The sequence below is a fragment of the Trachypithecus francoisi genome, unplaced genomic scaffold (genome assembly GCF_009764315.1).
Source record: "Trachypithecus francoisi isolate TF-2019V2 unplaced genomic scaffold, Tfra_2.0 Lachesis_group12, whole genome shotgun sequence".
Lineage (NCBI taxonomy): Eukaryota > Metazoa > Chordata > Mammalia > Primates > Cercopithecidae > Trachypithecus > Trachypithecus francoisi.
This window is the reverse complement of record NW_022681457.1, coordinates 8,697,438-8,720,573: the sequence shown is the minus strand read 5'-3', so window position 1 is coordinate 8,720,573 and position 23,136 is coordinate 8,697,438. Positions and strand designations below refer to the sequence as shown.

The 23,136-nt window shown below is 43.4% G+C and overlaps 1 protein-coding gene and 1 pseudogene across 1 annotated transcript in view; both read right to left on the bottom strand.

The window, feature by feature from the left end:
* Window positions 1-1,703: 1,703 nt before the first annotated feature.
* LOC117093601 (zinc finger protein 761-like) overlaps window positions 1,704-23,136 on the bottom strand; it is a 174,369-nt gene continuing 152,936 nt past the window's right edge. Inside the window, exons 2-3 of the mRNA XM_033228920.1 lie at window positions 11,726-11,852; window positions 1,704-6,534 (exon numbers count right to left, since the gene is read on the bottom strand). Of these exons, the coding sequence (XP_033084811.1) occupies window positions 3,716-6,534; window positions 11,726-11,852 (2,946 nt within the window). The 3' untranslated portion in view covers window positions 1,704-3,715. The remainder of the gene's footprint in view (window positions 6,535-11,725; window positions 11,853-23,136) is intronic.
* LOC117093641 lies at window positions 21,582-22,871 on the bottom strand (annotated as a pseudogene).

The window sequence follows — 23,136 nt, the reverse complement described above, 5'->3', positions numbered from 1 at the left end:
AACCTACTAGGGAGGTAGAGACAGGAGAATCACTTCAATCCGGGAAGCAGAGGTTGCAGTGAGCTGAGATCACACCACTGCACCCCAGCCTGGTGAACAGATGAAGACACTGTTTCAAAACCAACAAAGAAAAGAAAACAAAAAACTGATGTGGATGGTCTGCCTGCCGCTCCTTGCAACACCTTCAACACTGTCTTGTCCCGATTCAAATGAGTTATCCATTTACAACCTGTTGATTTCTTTTGGGCATCATCTCCATAACCTTTTCATAAAGCCTCAATGATTATATTATTCCTCTTCCCAAACTTTCCCATAATTATTATTATTTTTTTTTTGAGAAGGAGTCTCGCTCTGACGCCCAGGCTGGAGTGCAGTGGCCGGATCTCAGCTCACTGCAAGCTCCGCCTCCCGGGTTTACGCCATTCTCCTGCCTCAGCCTCCCGAGTAGCTGGGACTACAGGCGCCCGCCACCTCGCCCAGCTAATTTTTTGTATTTTTTAGTAGAGACGGGGTTTCACCCTGTTCGCCAGGATGGTCTCCATCTCCTGACCTCGTGATCCGCCCGTCTTGGCCTCCCAAAGTGCTGGGATTACAGGCTTGAGCCACCACGCCCGGCTAATTATTCTTTTATTGAGACAGTATCTTGCTCTGTCAGCCAGGCTGGAGTGCAGTGGCATGACCACAGCTCCCTGCAGCCTCAACCTCCCAGGCTGAAGCCATCCTCCCACCACAGACTCCACAGTAGCTGGCCCTGCAGTCATATGCCACCATGACCAGCTAATTTTTGTATTTTTTGTAGACAAGGTGGTTTCACCATGTTGCCCAGGCTGGTCTTGAATACCTGGGCTCATGTGACCCACCTGTCTTGGCCTCTGAAAGTGCTGCGATTAACTGCCTGAGACACTGCATCTGATCTCATCATAAATTTGATGTTTCTTCTTGTTTCAATTTTAGCAGAATTTATATTGCTTTGATAGAATCTCTTTTCAAACTCATGTCTTATCCTTCCTGAGTGCCTTAAACTAGAGCCTGTTCAGACATGTTATAACAGATTTGTACCAGTTTATTTTGTTGCAAAAACTGTGAAATTCATGCACAATTTTCTCAAAATACTTATTTTTCCATGAATTTCTCCAAGATCGCTTGCACTAGAAAACTATATTCAAGAGGGCATTTAAAAAAATGTAGATATTCACGTGACACTTATTTCTGGGATGCAAGGATGGTTCAACATATTCAGGCAAATCAATGTGATATGCCACTTGAACAGAAAGAAAGATGAAAACCACATCATCTTAATAGACGGAGAAAAAGCATTTCAGAAAATTCAAAATCCAGTCATCATAGAAATGCTAAACAAAATAGATAGAAAAGGAAATGTACCTCGGCCGGGTGCGGTGGCTCAAGCCTGTAATCCCAGCACTTTGGGAGGCCGAGACGGGCGGATCACGCGGTTAGGAGATCAAGACTATCCTGGCTAACATGGTGAAACCCCAGCTCTACTAAAAAATACAAAAAACTAGCCAGGCGAGGTGGCGGGCGCCTGTAGTCCCAGCTACTCAGGAGGCTGAGGCAGGAGAATGGCATGAACCCGGGAGGTGGAGCTTGCAATGAGCTGAGATCCGGCCACTGCACTCCAGCCCCGGCGACAGAGTGAGACTCCGTCTCAAAAAAAAAAAGAAAAAAGAAAAGGAAATGTACCTCAACAATAGAAAGACCGTCTGTGAAATGACCAATGAGTAAATAGTCATGTAGGGAAAATGGAACGCTTTTCCTGTAGGATCTCACATGATGCAATAATGCTCTCACCCCTCTTATTCAATCAATACTGGCTGTCCTAGCCAGAGCAGTGAAATAGCAGAAGAAATAAAACTCATCCAAATCAGAAAGAAAGAAGTAAAATTATATGTGTTTATAGATGACATATCTTCTGTGTAGAAAATCACAAAGAGTCAACCAAAATACTACTGGAACTAAGTAACATATTCAGTGGATTTGCGCAATACAGTATCAGCACCAAAAATTAATTGAATTTCCATACTTTAACAATAAAAATTTTAAAAGAAAATTTTAAAACACTTCCATTTGCTGGAGAACGTAAAGTAAGAAATACTTAGAAATTAACTTAAAAAGCTCGGAAGTTCGTACCTTGAAATCTACAAACATTGATCAAAATGATTAAAAACAGAGCTACAACCCATATTGATGTTCTGGAAAAATATTGTTAAATACTTATATAACCCAATGTGATTTAGATTCAACACAATACCCATAAAAATCCCTATCAGCTTTTTTTTTTAAAGAAACAAAAAACAGGCTGGGAAAATGGCTCACGTCTGTTGGCCAGGTTGATCTCAAATTCCTGACCTCAAGTGATGTACCTCCCTTGGCCTCACAAAATGCTGAGATTACAGGCAGGAGCCAGTGCCCAGCCCAATCCTTTTAACATAAACACTTTAATTTCAATTAATGCTTGAACTCAATGTTAAATCAACTCAAACTCAACTCAATGCTGAATTGACTCTAATGTCAATTAATGCTTAACAGTTTGCTCTACTCATTGCATTTGGAACAACTACCTCCAAAACGAATTTTCTGATATTCTGCAAGGAGTGAAGTCAGACTGAAGACCTCGGCATACTGATGACATTTGTAAGACTTCTGTCCAGTATGCATTCTCTGGCGCCTAATGATGTGTGAACGTGAAGTAAAGGCTTTGCCACAATCATCACACTTGTGAGGTTTCTCTTCTGTATGAATTATCCTATGTTTTGCATAGAATGAAGTGTGACTGAAGACCTTGCCACAATCATGACATTTGTAAGGTTTCTCTCCAGCATGAGTTCACCAATGAACTGCAAGGTATGAATGATGTCTGAAAAATCTGCCAAATTTATTACACTAGTATGATCTCTCTTCATTATGGATTCTCCAAAGATTTGCAATGGTTGTAGCATTACTGAAGACTTTGTGACAATCATTACATCAGTAAAGTTTCCCTATACCATGAATTGCCTGATGGTAAACAAGTGTTGACTGCCCACTAAAGACCCTGTCACACTCGTTACACTTGTGAGGTTTCTCTCCAGTGTGAATTCTAGGTTGTGCCAGGTGCGAATCATACCTGAAAGCCTTGTCACAAACTTACATTTTTATGGTTTCTCTCTAGTATGAATTCACCTAGGTCTTTCAAGGTTTGATGTGCAACTGAACTTTGTGACATTCATTAGTAAGCTTTCTCTCCAGTATGAATTCTCCTGTCTCTGGAGGCTTGACTGGCAACTGTAAACTTTGTCACTGTGCTTCACATTTCTAAGGTTTCTCCCCAGTATGAATACTATGATGACGTGCATGGTGTGCCTATTGATTAAAAACCACTCCATATTCATTACACTTATAAGGTTTCTCTCCAATATGAATTTTCTTGTCTTTCAAGGCTTGGTTTGTGACTAAACTTTTTTTTTTCATGATTTACATTTCTAAGGTTTATCTCCAGGATGAATTGTATGATGACGTGCAAACTTCGCTTTTCGATTCAAAACCCTTTCACAATCACTACACTTTTAAGGTTTCTCTCTAATATGATTTCTATGACTATCAAGGTTTGATTTGAATCTTAAAGCTTCATCACATTCTTCGCATTTGTAAGGTTTCTCTCTAGTATGAGTTCAAGGTATGAATGATGTCTGAAAAGTTTGCCAGTTTTATCACACTTCTAAGATCTCTCTTCATTATGGATTCTCCAATGATTTGCAATAGTTGTAGCATTACTGAAGACGTGGTGACAATCACTACATTTGTAAAGTGCTGACTGCCCATGAAAGGCTTTGCCACCCTCATTACATTGGTACGGTTTCTCTCCAGTATGAAGTCTACAATGGCGTGTAAGGTATGACTTCCGACTAAACGTCTTACCACACTCATTACACTTGTAAGGTTTCTCTCCAGTATGAAGTCTACGATGGCATGTAAGGTGTGACTTCTGACCAAAGGTCTTGCCACAGTCATTACACTTGTAAGGTTTCTCTCCAGTATGAAGTCTACGATGGTATGCAAGGTATGACTTCTGATTAAACGTCTTGCCACACTCATTACACTTGTAAGGTTTCTCTCCAGTATGAAGACTATGATGGCGTCTAAGGTACGACTTCTGACTAAAGGTCTTGCCACACTCATTACACTTGTACAGTTTCTCTCCAGTATGAATTCCCCTATGTATTACAAGGCTTGATTTGAAACGGAAAGCTTTGTCACATTCTTCACATTTGTAAGGTTTCTCTCCAGTGTGAACTCTACGATGGTATGTAAGGGATGACGTCCGGCTAAAGGTCTTGCCACACTCATTACACTTGCAAAGATTCTCTCCAGTATGACTTTTCCGATGTATTTCAAGGTTTGATTTGAAACTGTAAGCTTTGTCACATTCTTCACATTTGTAAGGTTTCTCTCCACTATGAAGTCTACAATGGCATTTAAGGGTTAACTGTTGATTGAAGGTCTTGCCACCCTCATTACACTTGCAAGGTTTCTCTCCAGTATGAAGTCTACGATGGCATGTGAGGGATGACTTGTGACGGAAGGTCTTGTCACACTCATCACACTTGTAAGGTTTCTCTCCAGTATGAAGTGTACGATGGCATATAAGGGATGACTTCTGAATAAAGGTCTTGCCACATTCATTACAATTGTACGGTTTCTGTCCAGTATGGATTCTCCTATGTCTTTCAAGGTTTGATTTCCTACCAAAAGCCTTGTCACATTCTTCACATTTGTAAGGTTTCTCTCCAGTGTGAAGTCTACGATGGTATGTAAGGGATGACTTCCGACTAAAGGTCTTGCCACACTCATTACACTTGTACGGTTTCTCTCCAGTGTGAATTCTCCTGTGTCTTTCAAGCTTTGATTTGAAACTGAAAGCTTTGTCACATCCTTCACATTTGTAAGGTTTCTTTTCAGGATGAAGTCTACGATGGCATATAAGGGAGGACTTCTGACTAAAGGTCTTGCCACACTCCTTACACTTGTACAGTTTCTCTCCAGTATGGATTCTCCTATGTCTTTCAAGGTTTGATTTCAAACTGAAAGCTTTGTCACATTCTTCACATTTGTAAGGTTTCTCTCCAGTATGAAGTCTACGATGCCATGTAAGGGATGATATCCGGCTGAAGGCCTTGCCACACTCAGTACACTTGTAAAGATTCTCTTCAGTGTGAATTTTCCGATGTATTTCAAGGTTTGATTTGAAACTGTAAGCTTTGTCACATTCTTCACATTTGTAAGGTTTCCCTCTACTATGAAGTCTACGATGGCATTTAAAGGTTAACTGCTGACTGAAGGTCTTGCCACACTCATTGCACTTGTAAACTTTCTCTCCAGTATGACGTCTACGATGCCATGTAAGGGATGATTTCTGACTAAAGGTCTTCCCACACTCATTACACTTGTAAGGTTTCTCTCCAGTATGAAGTCTACGATGGCATGTAAGGTATGACTTTGAACTGAAGGTCTTGTCACACTCATTACATTTGTACGGTTTCTCTCCAGTATGACTTCTCCTATGTGTTTCAAAGTTTGATTTGAAACAGAAAGCTTTGTGACATTCTTCACATCTGTAAAGTTTCTCTCCAGTATGAAGTCTACGATGGTATGTAAGGGTTAACTCCTGACTGAAGGTCTTGCCACACTCATTACACTTGTATGGTTTCTCTGCACTATGAATTCTCCTATGTCTTTCAAGGATTGATTTGAAACTGAAAGCTTTGTCACATTCCTCACATTTGTAAGGTTTCTCAACAGTATGAAATCTACGATGGCATGTAAGGGAATACGTCTGACTGAAGGTCTTGCCACACTCATTACACCTGTAAGGTTTCTCACCAGTGTGACATCTATGATGGCCTGCAAGGTATTGCTTCTGATTAAAGACCTTGCCACATACATCACATTTATATTGTTTCTGTCCTAAATAGATTATCTGATGTTTCCTTAAGAGTGAGCTATAATTAAAGGCTTTGCCACTCTTATTACATTCGAAAGATTTTTCTGTCGTGTGTACTTCCTGTTTTTGTGTGAGTAATGAAGAATTCAGGAAATCATTCCCATAGTTATTAGATATATCGGTTTTGGGCCTACAAGAAATTCTTTGGGCTGTTGAACATGAGGAAGCATCGTTGATAGACTTCTCAACTTGATTATCAATTTTCCCTTTGGTGTGAAATATGTGCAGTTCAGGCAGATGTGAATGAAAGCTTAATCCAAGCTGATCTTTAATAGGCTTGTTTCCAGCATGACTATGATCATATCGGTCTGTACTACTTGTCAAGTTTTTGATTTTTGTCATGGGTGCTTCATGGCCATTTCTTTCATCTTCTTGCCACTGAAACTCAAAGTTATGAATATCTTGATCAATATTGTGGAAGCAAAAATCTCCAATGTGATGACTTTCATGTCTTTGCAAAGTCCCTGTGTGGAGCACTTCTCTATTGCCTTGCACTGCTGATGAGAACTCCTTCGTCATGCATTTGGAAGAAATAGCTACAAAATATAAACACCAAAATTTTCAAGTTAAGTACAGATGGTAAACAATGCTGAAATGTGTAACTATGACACAAAAAACAATACTTATTTTAAACTTTCCAAACAAGTGTCTAACAGTTTCTAAAAAATATCACTGTCACATCAATGAAAAGTATATATTCTTCATATCTGCTGCATAGAAATAAATGTTAAAGGATCACACGAAATACTATATTGGTAAATAATCCACAACAAGTTTATGTAAGGATAACCAAAATCAATGGAAATTCTGTACTGTCAAACAATCACAGCACTGAGAAGATAAGAAAACACTACAAAATTTAGCCAGGTGTGGTGGCCCACGTCTGTAGTCCCAGCTACTTGGGAGGGTGAGTCACAAGAATTGTTTGAACCCGAGAGGCAGAGGTAGCAGTGAGCTGAGATTGCACTGTACTTTAGCCTGGGCGACAAAGTGAGACTCCATCTCAAAAAACAAAAAAAGTTAATACAATGTTTTTCTGAATAACTGTCATAAAATTACCTATATCCATGCAGAAAAGGCACTTTGTGACATTTTAAATACTTTTTTTATCTTTATATTTTTGAGATTAAGTTTTACTCTACCACAACCGGCTGGAATTAAATGGCCTGATCTCAGCTCACTGCAACCTCTGCCTTTTGGGTTCCAGTGATTCTCCTGCCTCAGCCTCCTGAGTACCTGGGATTACAGGCACATGCCACCATGCTTGGCTAATTTTTGTATTTTTAGTAGAGACAGGGTTTCAACTTGTTGGCCAGGTTGGCCTTAAACTGTTGACTTCAAGTGTTCTACCTGCGTCAGCCTCCCAAAGTCGTGGGATGGCATGCGTGAGCCACAGCATCCGGTGGGACTTTGTGACATTAACTAGTGGACTGTGTCAGTTATACTGCATACTGAAAGCCTTATGTACAATCATAAAAATTAATTAGTAAAATATTGTAACGCATAAAACCAGGAAGCAAATAAGTACCCTTATACAACCTGCAAAATTCTAAACAATTCGCTGCTAAGAAAAACTCCACAACTTTTACTTACCACCAGCACACAATGTAAGAAAGGAAATAACATGTTAAGATCACTACCTTCTGATTTATGAAGTCAAAAATGTACACAGCATTATAAGGAATAAGAATTGACTAACGGCAGGGCACGGTGGCTCAGATCTGTAATCCCAGCACTTTGGGAGGCTGAGGTGGGCAGATCATGAGGTCAGGAGTTCGAGAGTAGCCTGGCCAACCTGGTGAAATCCCAACTCTACTAAAAATACAAAAAAATTAACTGGGCATGGTGGTGGGTGTCTGTAATCTCAGCTACTTGGAAGGCGGAGGCAGGAGAATCATTTCAACCTGGGAGGTGGAGGTTGTAGTGAGTTGAGATTGCACCACTGCAGTCCAACCTGATTGAGAGGGTGAGACTTCATCTTGAAAAAAAAAAAAAAAAAAAGAATTGACTAACAGTGCCAGAGGGTGCAATTATGATGTCACAACTATGTTTATGAAACAGCCAGGCAGGCCGGGCGCAGTGGCTCAAGCCTGTAATCCCAGCACTTTGGGAGGCCGAGATGGGCGGATCACGAGGTCAGGAGATCGAGACCATCATGGTCTACACGGTGAAACCCCGTCTGTACTAAAAACAATACAAAAAACTAGCCGGGCGAGATGGCGGGCGCCTGTAGTCCCAGCTACTCAGGAGGCTGAGGCAGGAGAATGGCGGGAACCCGGGAGGCGGAGCTTGCAGTGAGCTGAGATCCGGCCACTGCACTCCAGCCTGGGCTACAGAGCGAGACTCTGTCTCAAAAAAAAAAAAAAAAAAAAAAAAAAAAAAGAGAAACAGCCAGGCAATACAGCAATTCTATAGATACATATGCATTGTTGGCCTTAATTATCTAGTTCACTATGCACAAAATACAAAACATAGAATGTGTACTGGGAAAATGTTTAAACTGAGATCAGAGAAAGCATTTTATCATTCAAATTGCACAATAAAAATATAAACAATATGACGTAGCCTCCCTGGTGTGAATGTTCTTATTGGCCAAAAGCCATGTTCAGAGTTCTTATTCTCCAATGGGATGTTCCTGCAGATGGGGCCTTTGAGAGAATCTGGTCATGGGTGTTGACGACTCATGAATAGGACTTGTGCTTTCATAAGAAGAGATATTAAAGAGCTCATTTTCTGTTCCTCTTTCTCCCATGTCAGGACACAGCAGGAAGATGGCTGGGCTATACCCTAAAGAAGTCTCTCACTAGGAACCAATTTGGCTGGCATCTTGCTCTTGGGTTTCCCACTTTCCAAATTCATGAGAAATAAATGTCTGTGTCTGAAGCCTCCCAGTTTAAGCTATTTTTTTGTTTGTTTGTTTTTGAGACCAAGTCAAGCTCTATCACCCAGGCTGGAGTGTAGTGGCAGGATTCCCCTGCCTCAAAAGATTCTCCCACCTCAGCCAGGAGTCTCACTTTGTCACCTGGACTGGAGTGCAGTGGGGCAATCTTGGCTCACTGCAACCTCCACCTCCCGCGTTCAAGTGATTCTCCTGCCTCAGCCTCTCAAGTACTTGGGATAACAACCATGCGCCAACACGTCCAGCTAATTTTTGTATTGTTATTAGAGACAGGGTTTCACCATGTTGGCCAGGCTGGCCTTGAACTCCTGAACTCAGGTGATCTGCCCCTCTCGGCCTCCCAAAGTGCTGGGATTACAGGCTTGAGCCACCGTTCCTGGTCAATTTCTTGTATTTAGTAGATTTGAGGTTTCACCATGTTGGCCAGACTGGTCTCAAACTCCTGACTTCAAGTGATCCACCCACTTTGGCATCCCAAACTGCTGGAATTAGAGGCGTGAGCCACCTCAGCCAGCCAGTCTAAGCTATTTCTGTCAGCAAAATGACAGACAGGAAAAGGAACATCTCATCATCAACATCACCAAAGGCTGACAGATCTGATTAAACAAAGGAAGTTTAGAGACTGTACTATAAATCTCACAATACTTGAAACCATCTAGAGCAATAACATGTTTTCAAAATTTTGAAGCTGGTCAGGCATGGTGGTTCACACCTGTAATCCCCGTACTTTGGGAAGCTAAGGCAGGAGGATCACAAGGTCAGGAGATTGAGACCATCCTGGCTAACAGGGTGAAACCCGTTTCTACCAAAAAAAAAAAAAAAAATTAGCTGGGTGCAGTGGCATGTGCCTGTAGTCCCAGCTACTTGGGAAATTGAAGCAGGAAAATCACTTGAACCTGGGAGGTAGAGGTTGCAGTGAGCCAGGATCGCACCACCGCACTCCAGCCTGGGTGAGAGAAGGAGACTCTGTCTTAAAAAAAAGAAAAAAGAAAGAAAAGAAAGAAATGAAAGAAGTCTAAAGAGTAATTCCAACCCACAAATATATATAAAGTTCTCCAGTAAAGGTATCTAAAAAGACAGACAGGCCAGGTGTGGTGGTTCACACCTGTAATCACAGAAGTTTAGAAGGCCGAGGTTGGTGGATCACTAGAGTGCAGGAGTTCAAGACCAGCCTGACCAAAAAGGAGAAACCCTGTGTCTATTAAAATATGAAATTAGCCAGGCATGGTGGCACACACCTGTAATCCCAGCTATTCGGGACACTCGTCTCATCAACAATAAATAAATACATGAATAGGTAAATAAGAGGACTGATACAGAAACTGGTTTAGTGTACATTTTCTCCATAAATCAACTTTTTTTCTGTTATTTAGAAGAAAAAAGCATGAAAAAACATTGTACATATATGTTTATGAAAATGCAACATACACAGAAATAATTCTGACACAAATAAAGAATTCTAGTGGAGAAAGAGTAATTTCTGCAGGTCATGAATTTTTTTTTTTCAGGCAGTCTGCTGTGTCACCCAGGTTGGAGTGCAGTGGTGCAATCTCAGCTCACTGCAACCTCCACCTCCCAGGTTCAAGCGACTCTCCTGCATTAACCTCTTGAGTAGCAGGATTACAGGTGCCCACCATGGTGTCCAGCTAATTTTTGTATTTTTAGTAGAGACGGAGTTTCACCATGTTAGCCAGGCTGGTTTTGAACTCCTGAGCTCAGGTGATTTGCCTGTCTTGGCCTACCATAGTTCTGGAATTACAGGCATGGGTCACAAGAATCATTTGAGCCCAAGAGGCGGAGTTGGCTGTGGTGAGTCAAAATCTCCCCACTGCACTGTAGCCTTGGCGACAGAGTGAGACTCCATCATAAACAAACAAACAAAAAAGGAAATAAGAGAGTCAAAGCACGTCTACACAAAAAAGCAATTAAACACACAAAGTAGGAAATGAGAAATGATGAACAAAAAAAACCTACAAGAAATACAGATAATATGTAACAAAATCACAAAGGTAAGGTCTTCTCCATCAGTAATACTTCAGCTGTAAGTATTTAACTCTGCACTCAGAAGGCAAAGACTGGCTGAATCAACAAGAACTAACTACATGTTGTCTACAAGAGACTCATAGACTCATATTAGCCTTAAGGACACACATGCAAAAAAATTTTTTTTTTTGAGACGGAGTCTTGTTGTGTTGCCAGGCTGGAGTGCAGTGGTGATCTTGGCTCACTGCAACCTCTAATTCCCGGATTTATGTGATTTTCCTCCCTCAGCCTCTGGAGTAGCTGGGATTATAGGCATGTGCCATGACACCCTGCTAATTTTTGTGTTTTTTGTAGAGACGGGGTTTCACTGTGTAGGCCAAACTGGTCTCGACCTCCTGACCTTGTGATTCACCCACCTCAGCCTCCCAAAGTGCTGGGATTACAGGCGTGAGCCACCATGCTCGGCCACACATATGTAAAATTTTTAAAATAAAAGCCAATAATTAGGTATGGGGGTTGGCGCCTGGAATCCCAGTTGCTCGGGAGACTGTGGAAGATCTCTTCAGCGCAGGAGATCAAGATAAATTTCAACAACACAGCAAGACCCTGTCTGGAAAAAAAACAAACTAAAAAAGTTGCCCGACATGCTGGCATGCACCTGTACCAGCTACCAGGGGAAGCTGAGGTGGGACAATCACACGAGCCCAGGAATTTAAGACTGCATTGAACCATGATCCCACCACTTCACTCAACCCTGGGTGACAGAGAGAGACACTGTATCTAAAAAAGAAGAGCAAATAAAAAGATATGCAAGGGCACATCCCCAGGAGGGAAGTTATCCTCACCTAGGGAGACCAGGTTCCTATAATTCTCCAACATCACGGCCCTGTATAGAGTCCTCTGAGCAGGGTCCAGGCATTTCCACTCCTCCTGAGAGAATTCTATGGCCACATCCCTGAATGTCAATAGACCCTGAAAGGAAAACACATTTTAACCAAATGGTTATGGGCGGAGTTCTTATCTTTACAGAAAATGAGAAGAAAAGAGAGGTGAAGGCATGGATTCAAATGCAGTGAATATTCTAGCAAATCTGAGTGAGGGATTTCTTACCACATTTTGTCTTCCCACTTGTGTTTTACTAAACTTTTTTTTTTTTTTTTTCTGAGGTGGAGTCTCACTGTTGCCCAGGGTGGAGTACAAAGGCACACTCTCCACTCACTGCAACCTCCACCTCCCAGGATCAAGCGATTCTCCTGCCTTAGCTTCCTGAGCAGCTGAAATTACAGGCACACGCCACCAGGACCAGTTAATTTTGTATTTTTAGCAGAAATGGGTTTTCACGGTATTCACCAGGTTGGTCTCAAACCCCTGACCTCCTGATTCGCCTGCCTCAGCCTCTCAAAGTGCTGGAATTACATGCATGATCCACTGTGCCCAGCCCAGAAACTTTTATTGACACACCAATTGATATTCAGTATCTAGATGAGACAGAGTATGAATGATGTCTTCAGAGATGACAACGTTCACAGTGAAAGATCAGAAACTAATATCTGGCTGGGAGCAGTGGCACATGCCTGTTATCTCAGCTACCTGGGAGGCTGACAAAGGAGAATTGCTTGATTCCAGGAGGTAGAGGTTGCAATGATCTGAAATCACACCAATCCAGCCTGGGCAAAAGAGACTCCATCTCAAAATATATATATATACACATATATATATATTTTATATATTATTTATATATATATGTAATATATATATATATTTATAAATTAGCCGGGCACGGTGGCAGGCACCTGTGGTTCCAGCTACTTGGGAGCCTGAGGTAGGAGGATGGCTTGAGCCTGAGAGTAGAAGTTGCAGTGAGCTAAGATTGCGCCACTGTGCTCCAGCCTGGGCAAAACAGTGAGACCGAGTCTCAAAATAAAATAAAATGCATGAAAACTAGATTACTCAAAGAATGAAAATCATATATATATATATATATATATATGTCAACAAAATAATGAAACCTACACACACAGAAAAACTAGAGGTTAATACAAAGGTTTGTCATTTTCCCCAGATTTTCAAAATGGAAAAGTTGTTCAAAATATATACATTTGTGTGTGTGTATGTGTATGTATATATATATGTTTGTGTGTATACTGTGTGTGTGTGTGTTTATATATATAAAGGCTTTAAATATACAAAAAGTAGCAAGTTTTGTTTAACTGAAGAGGAATCCCATCTTGCTGGAAAAGGATACTTCAGCAATTGGGGACAGGGGGACGCTTGTGGGATCTAAGAAAACAGGAAATGCCCCATCCTAGAGGAAGCAATCACCTTTCAACTGCCTGACCTGCAGGAATCGTCAGGTATCTGCAGGAATGCAGGTGTGCGCAGAGGCAGCCACTATGGCACTCTTTACACAGGGAAAAATCACAAAGGGGCCACTTGTCATTCAGCCAATTTCCAATGCAGATGGCAAAGAGCAAGGTAACCATGTTTACTAACAGGACAACATGTCAATTCACAACCAGCAGAATCAAATATCAAAGTAAAATATTTCCTGGAACACAAAGAAGAAAACAACAGACACTGGGGTCTACTTGAGGGTGGAGGGTGGGAGGAAGGAGACAAGCAGAAAAAATAATTACTGGGGGCCGGACGCCACGGCTCACGCCTGTAATCCCACCACTTTGGGAGGCCGAGGCAGGTGGATCACCTGTCAGGAGTTCAAGATCAGCCTGGTCAACATGGTGAAACCCTGTCTCTACTGAAACTACAAAAATTAGCAAGGCATGGTAGCAGGCCTCTGTAATTTCAGCTACTTGGGAGGTTGAGGCAGAAGAATCGCTTGAACCTGGGAGGAAGAGGTTGCAGCGAGTTCACATCATGCCATTATACTCCAGCCTGGGCAACAAGAGCAAAACTCAGTCTCAAATAAATAAATAGATCAAAAATAACTATTGGGTACAGGGCTTAACACCAGAGTGATGAAATAATCTGTACAAAAAACCCCAATGACACTAGTTTACCTGTGTTAACAAACCTTCACATGTAGTACCAAACCTAAAGTGAAAACAGAAACATAAAAACTTTTTTCTTTTTTTTGAGACGAATCTTGCTCTGTGCGCAAGATGCAGTGCAGTTGCACAATCTCAGATCACTGCAACCTCTGCCTCCCAGGTTCAAGGGATTCTCCTGCCTCAGTTTCCTGAGTAGCTTGGATTACAGGCATATGCCATCACACCCAGCTAATTTTTGTAAAAAGATTTTTCTTTTTTTAATTTACTGCAGACCTTTTTCTAAAGTCTCATAACAATGCAGAAACACATGTGTACGAGACTTGCTCTGACACCTGACACAGAACTGACAGTAGCAGCTCCCCAGTGAGGCTGGAAGGAGGGTGGAGGACGTGACAGGGAATGGAGATGCCTTATGGCCAAGGGTCTAAGCTGCAGCTTTGCTTGGAGTTTTACCACAAAACAAATATATTCATCATGTGATGTTTAAATATAAAATATATATTTAATAATATTGCCGGGCGCGGTGGCTCAAGCCTGTAATCCCAGCACTTTGGGAGGCCGAGACAGGCGGATCACGAGGTCAGGAGATCGAGACCCTCCTGGCTAATACGGTGAAACCCCGTCTCTACTAAAAATACAAAAACTAGCCGGGTGAGGTGGCGGGCACCTGTAGTCCCAGCTACTCGGGTGGCTGAGGCAGGAGAATGGCGTAAACCCAGGAGGCGGAGCTTGCAGTGAGCTGAGATCCGGCCACTGCACTCCAGTCCGGGCGACAGAGCGAGACTCCGCCTCAAAAAAAAAAAAAAAAAATAATAATAATAATATTATTGGGGCTGGGCATGGTGGCTTGCACCTGTAATCCCAGCACTCCAGGAGGCTGAGGTGGGCAGATCACCTGAGGTCAGTAGTTCGAGACCAGCCTGGCCAACATGGTGATATCTGTCACTAATAAAAATATAACAAAATCAGCTGGGCATGCTGACATGTGCCTGTAATCCCAGCTACATGGGAGGCTGAGGCATGAGAATCACTTGGACCCAGAAGATGGAGGTTGCCTTGAGCCAAGATCATGCCACTGCACTTCAGCCTGGGCAACAGAGCAAGACTTCATATATTTGAAATATAATATTATCATAATATAATGATAATAATAAAAACTATCACCATTTTTACTGAAAACACCTGTTTTACAAGTCTCTCCACAGTAACACCACAGTCTCCATAAGCTTAATGTGCTAAGAATGGTTTAATGAACCTCCTGCTATTATTTAGGTTGATTTCATGTTCTGGTTTTTTTTTATTTTTTTTTTTTTGAGGCGGAGTCTCGCTCTGTCGCCCAGGCTAGAGTGCAATGACACAATCTCGGCTCACTGCAAGCTCCGCCTCCCGGGTTCACGCCATTCTCCTGCCTCAGCCTCCTGAGTAGCTGGGACTACAGGCACCCGCCACCGCGCCCGGCTAATTTTTTGTATTTTTAATAGAGATGGGGTTTCACAGTGGTCTCGATCTCCTGACCTTGTGATTCGTCCACCTTAGCCTCCCAAAATGCTGGGATTACAGGCGTGAGCCACCACGCCCGGCCAATTTCATGTTCTTAATGATGGAATAAAATATCTTCTATCATTCATGTCTATGTATGAACTTTCCATTCTAATTAGTAAGATTTTTGGAGTCAGAAACACAGTAACTCACTCAATTACCTAAAAACGTAGTATAAAATTACGCAGAAACATTTCTCCATATTGGTCGCCTTTTCTACAATTTGCTACATACTTTGTGCATACTAATACATGACTTCTGTTGCGAGAAGTCAGGGATCCCAAATGGAGGGACTGGCTGAAGCTGCGGCAGAAGAACATGAATTGTGAAGATTTCATGGACATTTATTAGTTCCCCAATGTAATACTTTTATAATTTCTTACACCTGTCTTTACTACAATCTCTGAACATAAACTGTGAAGATTTCATGGACATTTATCACTTCCCCAGTCAATACTCTTGTGATTTCCTATGCCTGTCTTTACTTTAATCTCTTTAATCCCATCATCTTCGTAATCTGAGGACGTATGTCGCCTTGGGACCCTGTGATGATTGCGTTAACTTCACTAATTGTTCCTAAACCATGTGTCTTTAAACCATATGAAATCTGGGCACCTTGAAAAGAAAATAGGATAATAGTGTTGTTCAGGGAACACGGGAGATAACCATTAGGTCTGAATGCCTGAGAGCCGGGTGGAACAGAGCCATATTTCTCTTCTTTCAAAAGCGAATAGGAGAAATATCGCTGAATTCTTTTTCTCAGCAAGGAACAGCTCTGAGAAAGAGAATGCGTTCCTAGGGGTAGGCCTCTAAAATGGCCGCTGCAGGAATGTCTGTCTTTTACGGTTGCACATAAGGGATGAAGTAAACCCCGGTCACCCGTCGTGCTCCCAGGCCTATTAGGACGAGGAAATTCCCGCCTAGTAAATTTTTAGTGAAACTGGTTGTCTGCTCTCAAACCCTGTCTCCTGATAAGACGTTATCAATGACAATGCGTGCCTGAAACGTCAATAGCAATTTTAATTTCACCCTGGTCCTGTGATCTTGCTCTGCCTCCATTTGCCTTGTGATATTTGATTACCTTGTGAAGCATGTGATCTCTGTGACCCACATCCTATTTGTACACTCCCTCCCCTTTGAAAATCACTAATAAAAACTTGCTGGTTTTGCGGCTTGGGGGGCATCACGGAACCTGCTGACATGGGATGTGTCCCCCAGACACACAGCTTTCAAATTTCTCTTTTGTACTCTTTCCCTTTATTTCTCAGACTGGCCGACACTTAAGGAAAATAGAAAAGAACCCACGTTGAAATATCGGGGGCCAGGTTCCCCCGATAGACTTCCATCAGCAGCTGCTCTAATCCTGGTCCACTGAGAGCTGACAGAGCATCCAGATGTGGCCCCTGAACAATCCCTGCTGCCCAACAGCACTCACACCAAGGGACCATCACCCCGTCTCCATCCATGTCTGGTGTGAGCCTTTCCCAGGCCCATGCCCAGTGCTGCCTCTTCCCAAGTTCAAGTCACTGGGTCATGAGAGATAAAATATAAGCAATATGAGAGGGACTGAGGGAAGGCACGGGTGAGTGAGAGCAAACTTCTCAGGCAGGACGCTTCAGACTCAGAGAAGATTCCCAACTCCAAGGCCCAGCATTTCTGAAGGGAAGGAGACAGAACAATCCACCGAGAATATCATCTCACCTGAGAAAGAGCCATCCCTGACTCCTCTGCTTTCCTCTTCCTCTTCTGGGTTTCTTCCTCATATATCAAAAGTGTTTAGAAGTCAATCCTGAATGTTAGAAACATGTTGTTTATTGCTCAGAATCAAGACACCCCCTCCCTATAACACAATGAAACATACAAAGGAGACCTCACCCTGAGGAAATGTGGTCCCCGCTACTGCCCACTGCAGAAGGGACAATAAACCCCTATAGGAAAACTCCCACTTCTCTCCTGGAGGAGCCCACACACATGCTCCTGCAGTGGGGAGCTGGGCTGGAATGAGCTCCCCTTCAGGGTACAGACCCAGCCCTGACCAATCCTCAGCCCAGACCCTGAGGATCACTTGGGCTCAGGAGTCCAAGACCAGCCTGGCCAACACGGTGATACCCTGTCTCTAGTAAAAATAGAAAAACTGAGCAGGCACGGTGGCTCATGTCTGTAGTACTAGCACTCTGGAAGGCCGAGGAGGGTGGATTACTTGAGGTCAGAAGTTCAAGACCAGCCTGGCCAACATAGTGAAACCCCTTCTCTACTAAAAATAAAAAAAGTAACTGGGCTTGGTGGGTGTCTGTAATCCCAGCTACTCAGGGGGCAGAGGCAGGAGAATCGCTTGAACCCAGGAGGTGGCAGTTGCACTGAACCAAGATCATGCCACTGCACTTCAGCCTGGATGACGGTGTGAGACTCAAAAATAAAATAAAATAAAATAAAAATAAAATAATTAGTTGGGTGTGGTGGCACACACCTGCAATCTCAGCTACATGGGTTTCTGAGGCACAAGAATCACTTGAACCCTGGAAAGGGAGGTCACAGTGAGCCAAGATCATCAGACTGCACTCATATCCTGGGTAATAGAGTGAGATTCTGTCTCCAAAAAAGAAAAAAAAAAAAAAAAAAAGCATTTCTGAAGAGACTGATGCAGAGATAATAAAACCCGAGTAACATGATAGAGACTGATGGGCAGAGGGAACTTCAGATGGGGGTGGGAGGGCATGGGAGACAGCTCTGAGCCTAGACCTGAAGGAGGAGAAAAGGGACAGTTCCGTGATCATTTAGGGACATAGGATAAGAGCAGGGACAGTGACCAGAGACAGGAAGGGTTTGATGTTTGGGAAAAGAGAAAAGCAAATGTGACTGGGGCAGAGGGAGTCAGGAGATGCGGGCAAGCTCCCAGGAGGAGGCTGGACACTGGCAGGGGCCCTGGACACAGCGCTGTGGAGCCACAGTGAGGAGTTGGGCTTTTGTCCTGGGGAACACGGAAAGCCAGTGGAGGGTTTGCTGCCAGGGACTGACATGACTGCTTTAGATTTCGCTGTGATATCCTCATACAGAGAAAGGCCCCGAAGATGGTCTCTGTGTCTGAGTCTACACCTCTGTTTCTTCCATTCCTTTGTGGGTTTTTTTCTAATTTTTTTTTTATTTGGGGTACTGCATCCCATTTAAATTTCTAATTACAACTGGTCACTCCCCTGTCTAAGAAGAAAAACCACCCAGACACACACTCTATTTTGCCAATCATTTCGGGGTCAGGGTCACTCAGGTTGAGCTTTTCTAGTCTAGCCCCTCATCTCCAAGTTGCAGGGAGGCTAACTGGGGTTCTGAGAAAGAGATATTTTCGCCAAGTTACCCTGAGAAGGTCTGAGAAGAGTGAGATGTGCCTGAATTCTTACATGGGGCCTGGAAGGGCTCATGGGAAGGGTTGGTCTTTATCACCCCTATCTTTGAAAATTAGAGAAGCCTCTTTCACATGCCTGGGCTAAAGAAACTTCTTTACAAGGTTCTGATGCCACTGATTCCCAACATTTAATTTTTCCTTACAAGAAAAGCACAGTAACATTTATAAAATGCAGAAGTGCGAACACACAGCTGTTGACATTGAAAACAGTGAAAGAGGCTCCAGCTGTAGAACTAAGACATAAGCAAATTTTTTCAACCAAGAATACATGGGTGGCCGGGCTCCACGGGTCATGCCTATAATCCCAGCTAGTTGAGAGGCTGAGGCAGGAGAATTGCTTGAACCTGGGAGGTGGAGGTTGCAGCGAGCCGAGATTGCACCATTGCACTCCAGCCTGAGCAACAAGAGTGAAGCTCCATCAGAAAAACTAAAAAAATAAATAAAAATACTTGGGTGCTTTTAGAATAGCGTTAAATGTTGGGGAAAAGCTAAGTGTTGGAGAAAATCTGAAGCAGGGCTTGCTAGTCCGACATAAAATAAAGAGTCCTGGAACATGCCAGGGTCCAGGGTCTAAAACCCCTTGCGGCCTTTGGAATACCAAGCTCTGTGCCAAAGGGTGGGAGGCTGCCCTGCCACATTACAAGCATTACAATCTAAGCCCAGGACATAAAACCTTAAAGGGGTCCAGCCCCTCCACACCTCTGGGTATTTCCCATCTGGTGGATGAGACACTGAGAAAAGAAATAAGACACAGAGACAAAGTATTGAGAAAGAATAGCGGGCCCAGGGGACTGGCACTCAGCATAGGAAGGACCTGGGTGGGCCCTAGCCTCTGAGTTCCCTCAGTATTTATTGATCACTATCTCTACCATCTCTCACTATCTCTACTACCTCAGTGAGGGGGATGTGGCAGGAGTACAGGGTAACAGTGGGGAGAGGGTCAGCAGGAAAACATGTGAGCAAAGGTTTCTGTGTCATAAATAAGTTTAAGGAAAGTGCTGTAACTTGACATGCACGTAGGCTAAATTTATGTTTGACTTTACATAAATATCTCAGTGCAGTAAAGAGTAGTATTGCCGCCAGCATGTCTCACCTCCAGCCATAAGGTGGTTTTCTCCCATTTCAGTAAATAGAATGGACAATTGAATTTTATACTGAGACATTCCATTCCCAGGATGACCAGGAGACAGATGCCTTCCTCTTATCTCAACTGCAAAAGGCCTTCCTCTTTCACTAATCCTCCTCAGCAAAGACCCTTTACAGGTGTTGGGCTGGGGGATGATCAGGTCTTTCCCTTCCCATGAGGCCATATCTCAGGCTACCTCAGTGGGGAGAAACCTTGGACAATACCCAGGCTTTCTTGGGCAGAGGTCCCTGCGGCCTTCTGCAGTGCATTGTGTCCCTGGGTATTTGAGACTGGAGAATGGTGATGATTTTTACCAGGCATACTGCCTGCAAACACATTTTTAACAAAGCACATCCTGCACAGTCCTAAATCCATTAAACCTTGAGTCAACATACTACATGTTTCTGTGTGCACAGGGTTGGGGCTAGGATTACAGATTAATGGCATCTCAAGGCAGAAGAATTTTTCTTAGTACAGAACAAAATGGAGTTTATGTCTACTTCTTTCTACATAGACATAGTAACAGTGTCTCTCTTTCTTTTCCCCACAAACCCCTCGTGGCTTGGATGGAATCCAGGGCACAGGGCATAAAACCCCTCATGGCCTCTGGAATGTGCCTAGACTTTCTGGTTCCTTGCTTTTAGCACTTCCAGGCTCATAAAACAATTGTATCTTAAACTAGAGGAACATGTTCCTCGTGATCCCAAGTAGCAGAACATGTTCCATATAAATGCTAAACCACACACCTGTAGATCATGTGCTGGATGCACCACTTCCTTTCAACCCCCACAGCCTCACTACCTGCTTCTTTGACCACCAATAACTAGTGTGGGCTTCCAGAGCTCAGGTCTTTTGCAGCCTCCATACTAGCGTTGGCCCCCTGGACCCACCTTATGCATCCTTAACTTGTCTTTTCTCATTCCATTGACTCCACCAGACTTCAAAGCCCCCGCAGCCTGGTGTTGGGTCTGGCCATCCCAACAGTTCCATGCCAATCCAGCCCATCTTTCAACGTTAGTCCAGAAGGGATCAGAGGGCCCTGAGGGAAGCATGCACTTAATAGCTTACAGCTCAAGATGTTCACAGATGACATAAGGAAAGAAAACTGAAAAACAGACTAACTGGTTAAACTATATTTTGATGTTAAGGTAAAAGGTCACTGACATCTTTACCAGGTACACACGGACACAACCAACCTTCTGTATTAGGTACCAAAGTTTTCCAATAAATAATAAAGACTGGAAAGCATACAGACCTCGATCTCAACCGGACGCAACTAGTTTCAAACAGAAACTATTTTGAAATTTTTTTTTTTTTTTTTTTTTGAGACGGAGTCTGGCTCTGTTGCCCAGACTGGAGTGCAGTGGCTGCAAGCTCCGCCTCCCAGGTTCATACCATTCTCCTGCTTCAGCCTCCCGAGTAGCTGGGACTACAGGCGCCCGCCACCTCGCCCGGCTAGTTTTTTCTATTTTTTTAGTAGAGACGGAGTTTCACCAGGTTAGCCAGGATAGTCTCGATCTCCTAACCTTGTGATCCACCCGCCTCAGCCTCCCAAAGTGCTGGGATTACAGGCTTGAGCCACCGTGCCTGGCCTGAAATTGTTTTTTAAAAAATTTAACAAATTCTGGGGTCATCAGGAAAATAACTGGAATATATACTTGTACAGAAAAAAAAAAAGATGTGAGCTGATTATAGCATGTGACAAAGGCATCTTTCAGAAGTGATTATGTATTTTTCTTTCTTTTACATCACAACATGCTTTTTAAAGACATTGTGCATTATGCTCACATTCCCTTAAATGTTGTTTCCAAAGGTGCTCATCCTCTAGACCAGCTGGAATCTCCAGGAAGAGGCAGAGACAGTTTGGGAGAAAAGAGGCAGGGGAGGAGGGGGTGGTAAAAAGAGAAACTAGCCTTCCAGTTAAAGAGGAGCCCTCAGGTAAAGGTCAGCTTTGGGCAGGCTGGCCTCAGGTGGAGTCAGGGTCAGAGGAAGGAGCAGCAATGGGGTGGGACTGGGGTATTCTATATCTCATTCAGGTCAAGCAGAGTCTGGTCCCGCATCCTTTGCGTACAGAGGTGTTCCTCTTTGGTGCATTTCAGTGTATCTTCCGAGTCATCAATTGTCTCTTTGCACTTAGGAAACTCAGCACGGGTCTCTGCCTCCTTGAGATTATCAGTAAGAATCATCACCTCTTCCTCACATTTGTCTTCTTTTTAAGAGTACTTTTCTTCAGCTGCACTCAGACACATCAGGTTCTGGTGCATCAGTCTGATCTGCTCATCCATCTCCTGGCAACAGGACTCAGCCAGCTCAGCTTGTTCTTCTGTGCCTTCCATGTCTCCTTCAATGATCACCAACTTACGAGTCACCTCTTCATGCTTCCTATCTGCCTCTTCTGCAATGTGCTTAGCTTCTTTGAGTTGGATTTCCTGGAGTTCCGTCTTTTTGTCATCTTTTAAGGCTGGGTTTTCAATAATCTTTATACCTCTCTCACTCTCATCAACAGCTTTTTCCACCTCTTGCAGCTTTTGCAGGGCAGTGTCCAGGCGATCCTGAGCACAGTCCAGCTCCTCTTCAACCAGCTAGATCCTACCGTTCAAGGAGGCTACGTCAGCCTCAGCCTGTTTCCAGGCCCGCGTGTCTCCCTCACCTTCATGCTGGAGGCACTCAGCTCACTCCTCTGCATCATCTGCCTGCTGCTGCAGAACCTGGATCTTGCACTTCACTGCCTCGATGGTGGGGATCCCAGCCATGGTGCCCACCCAGCTACTGCTCATCCTCCGGTTCCTGCTTCTTCCGCTTGGCATTGCAGCCTCCTCTCTGTGATTATGTATTAAAAAAGAAATTTTGAAAACTAAGGTTTATCTTGGCTGGGCGTGGTCACTCAGCACTTTGGGGAGGCAAAGGCGGGTGGATCACCTGAGGTCAGGAGTTCAAGGCCAGCTTGGCCAACATGATGAAACCCTATCTCTGCTAAAAGTTCAAAAATTAACTGGGCGTGGTGGCACGGGCCTGTAGTCCCACATATTTGGGAGGCTGAGGCAAAAAAATCACTTGAAACTGGGGGGCGGAGGTTGCAGTGAACTGAGATCATGCCACTACACGCCAGTCTGGGTGACTGTGTGAGATTCTGCCAAAGGAGAAAAAAAAAAAAAAAAATATATATATATATATATATTAGAAACA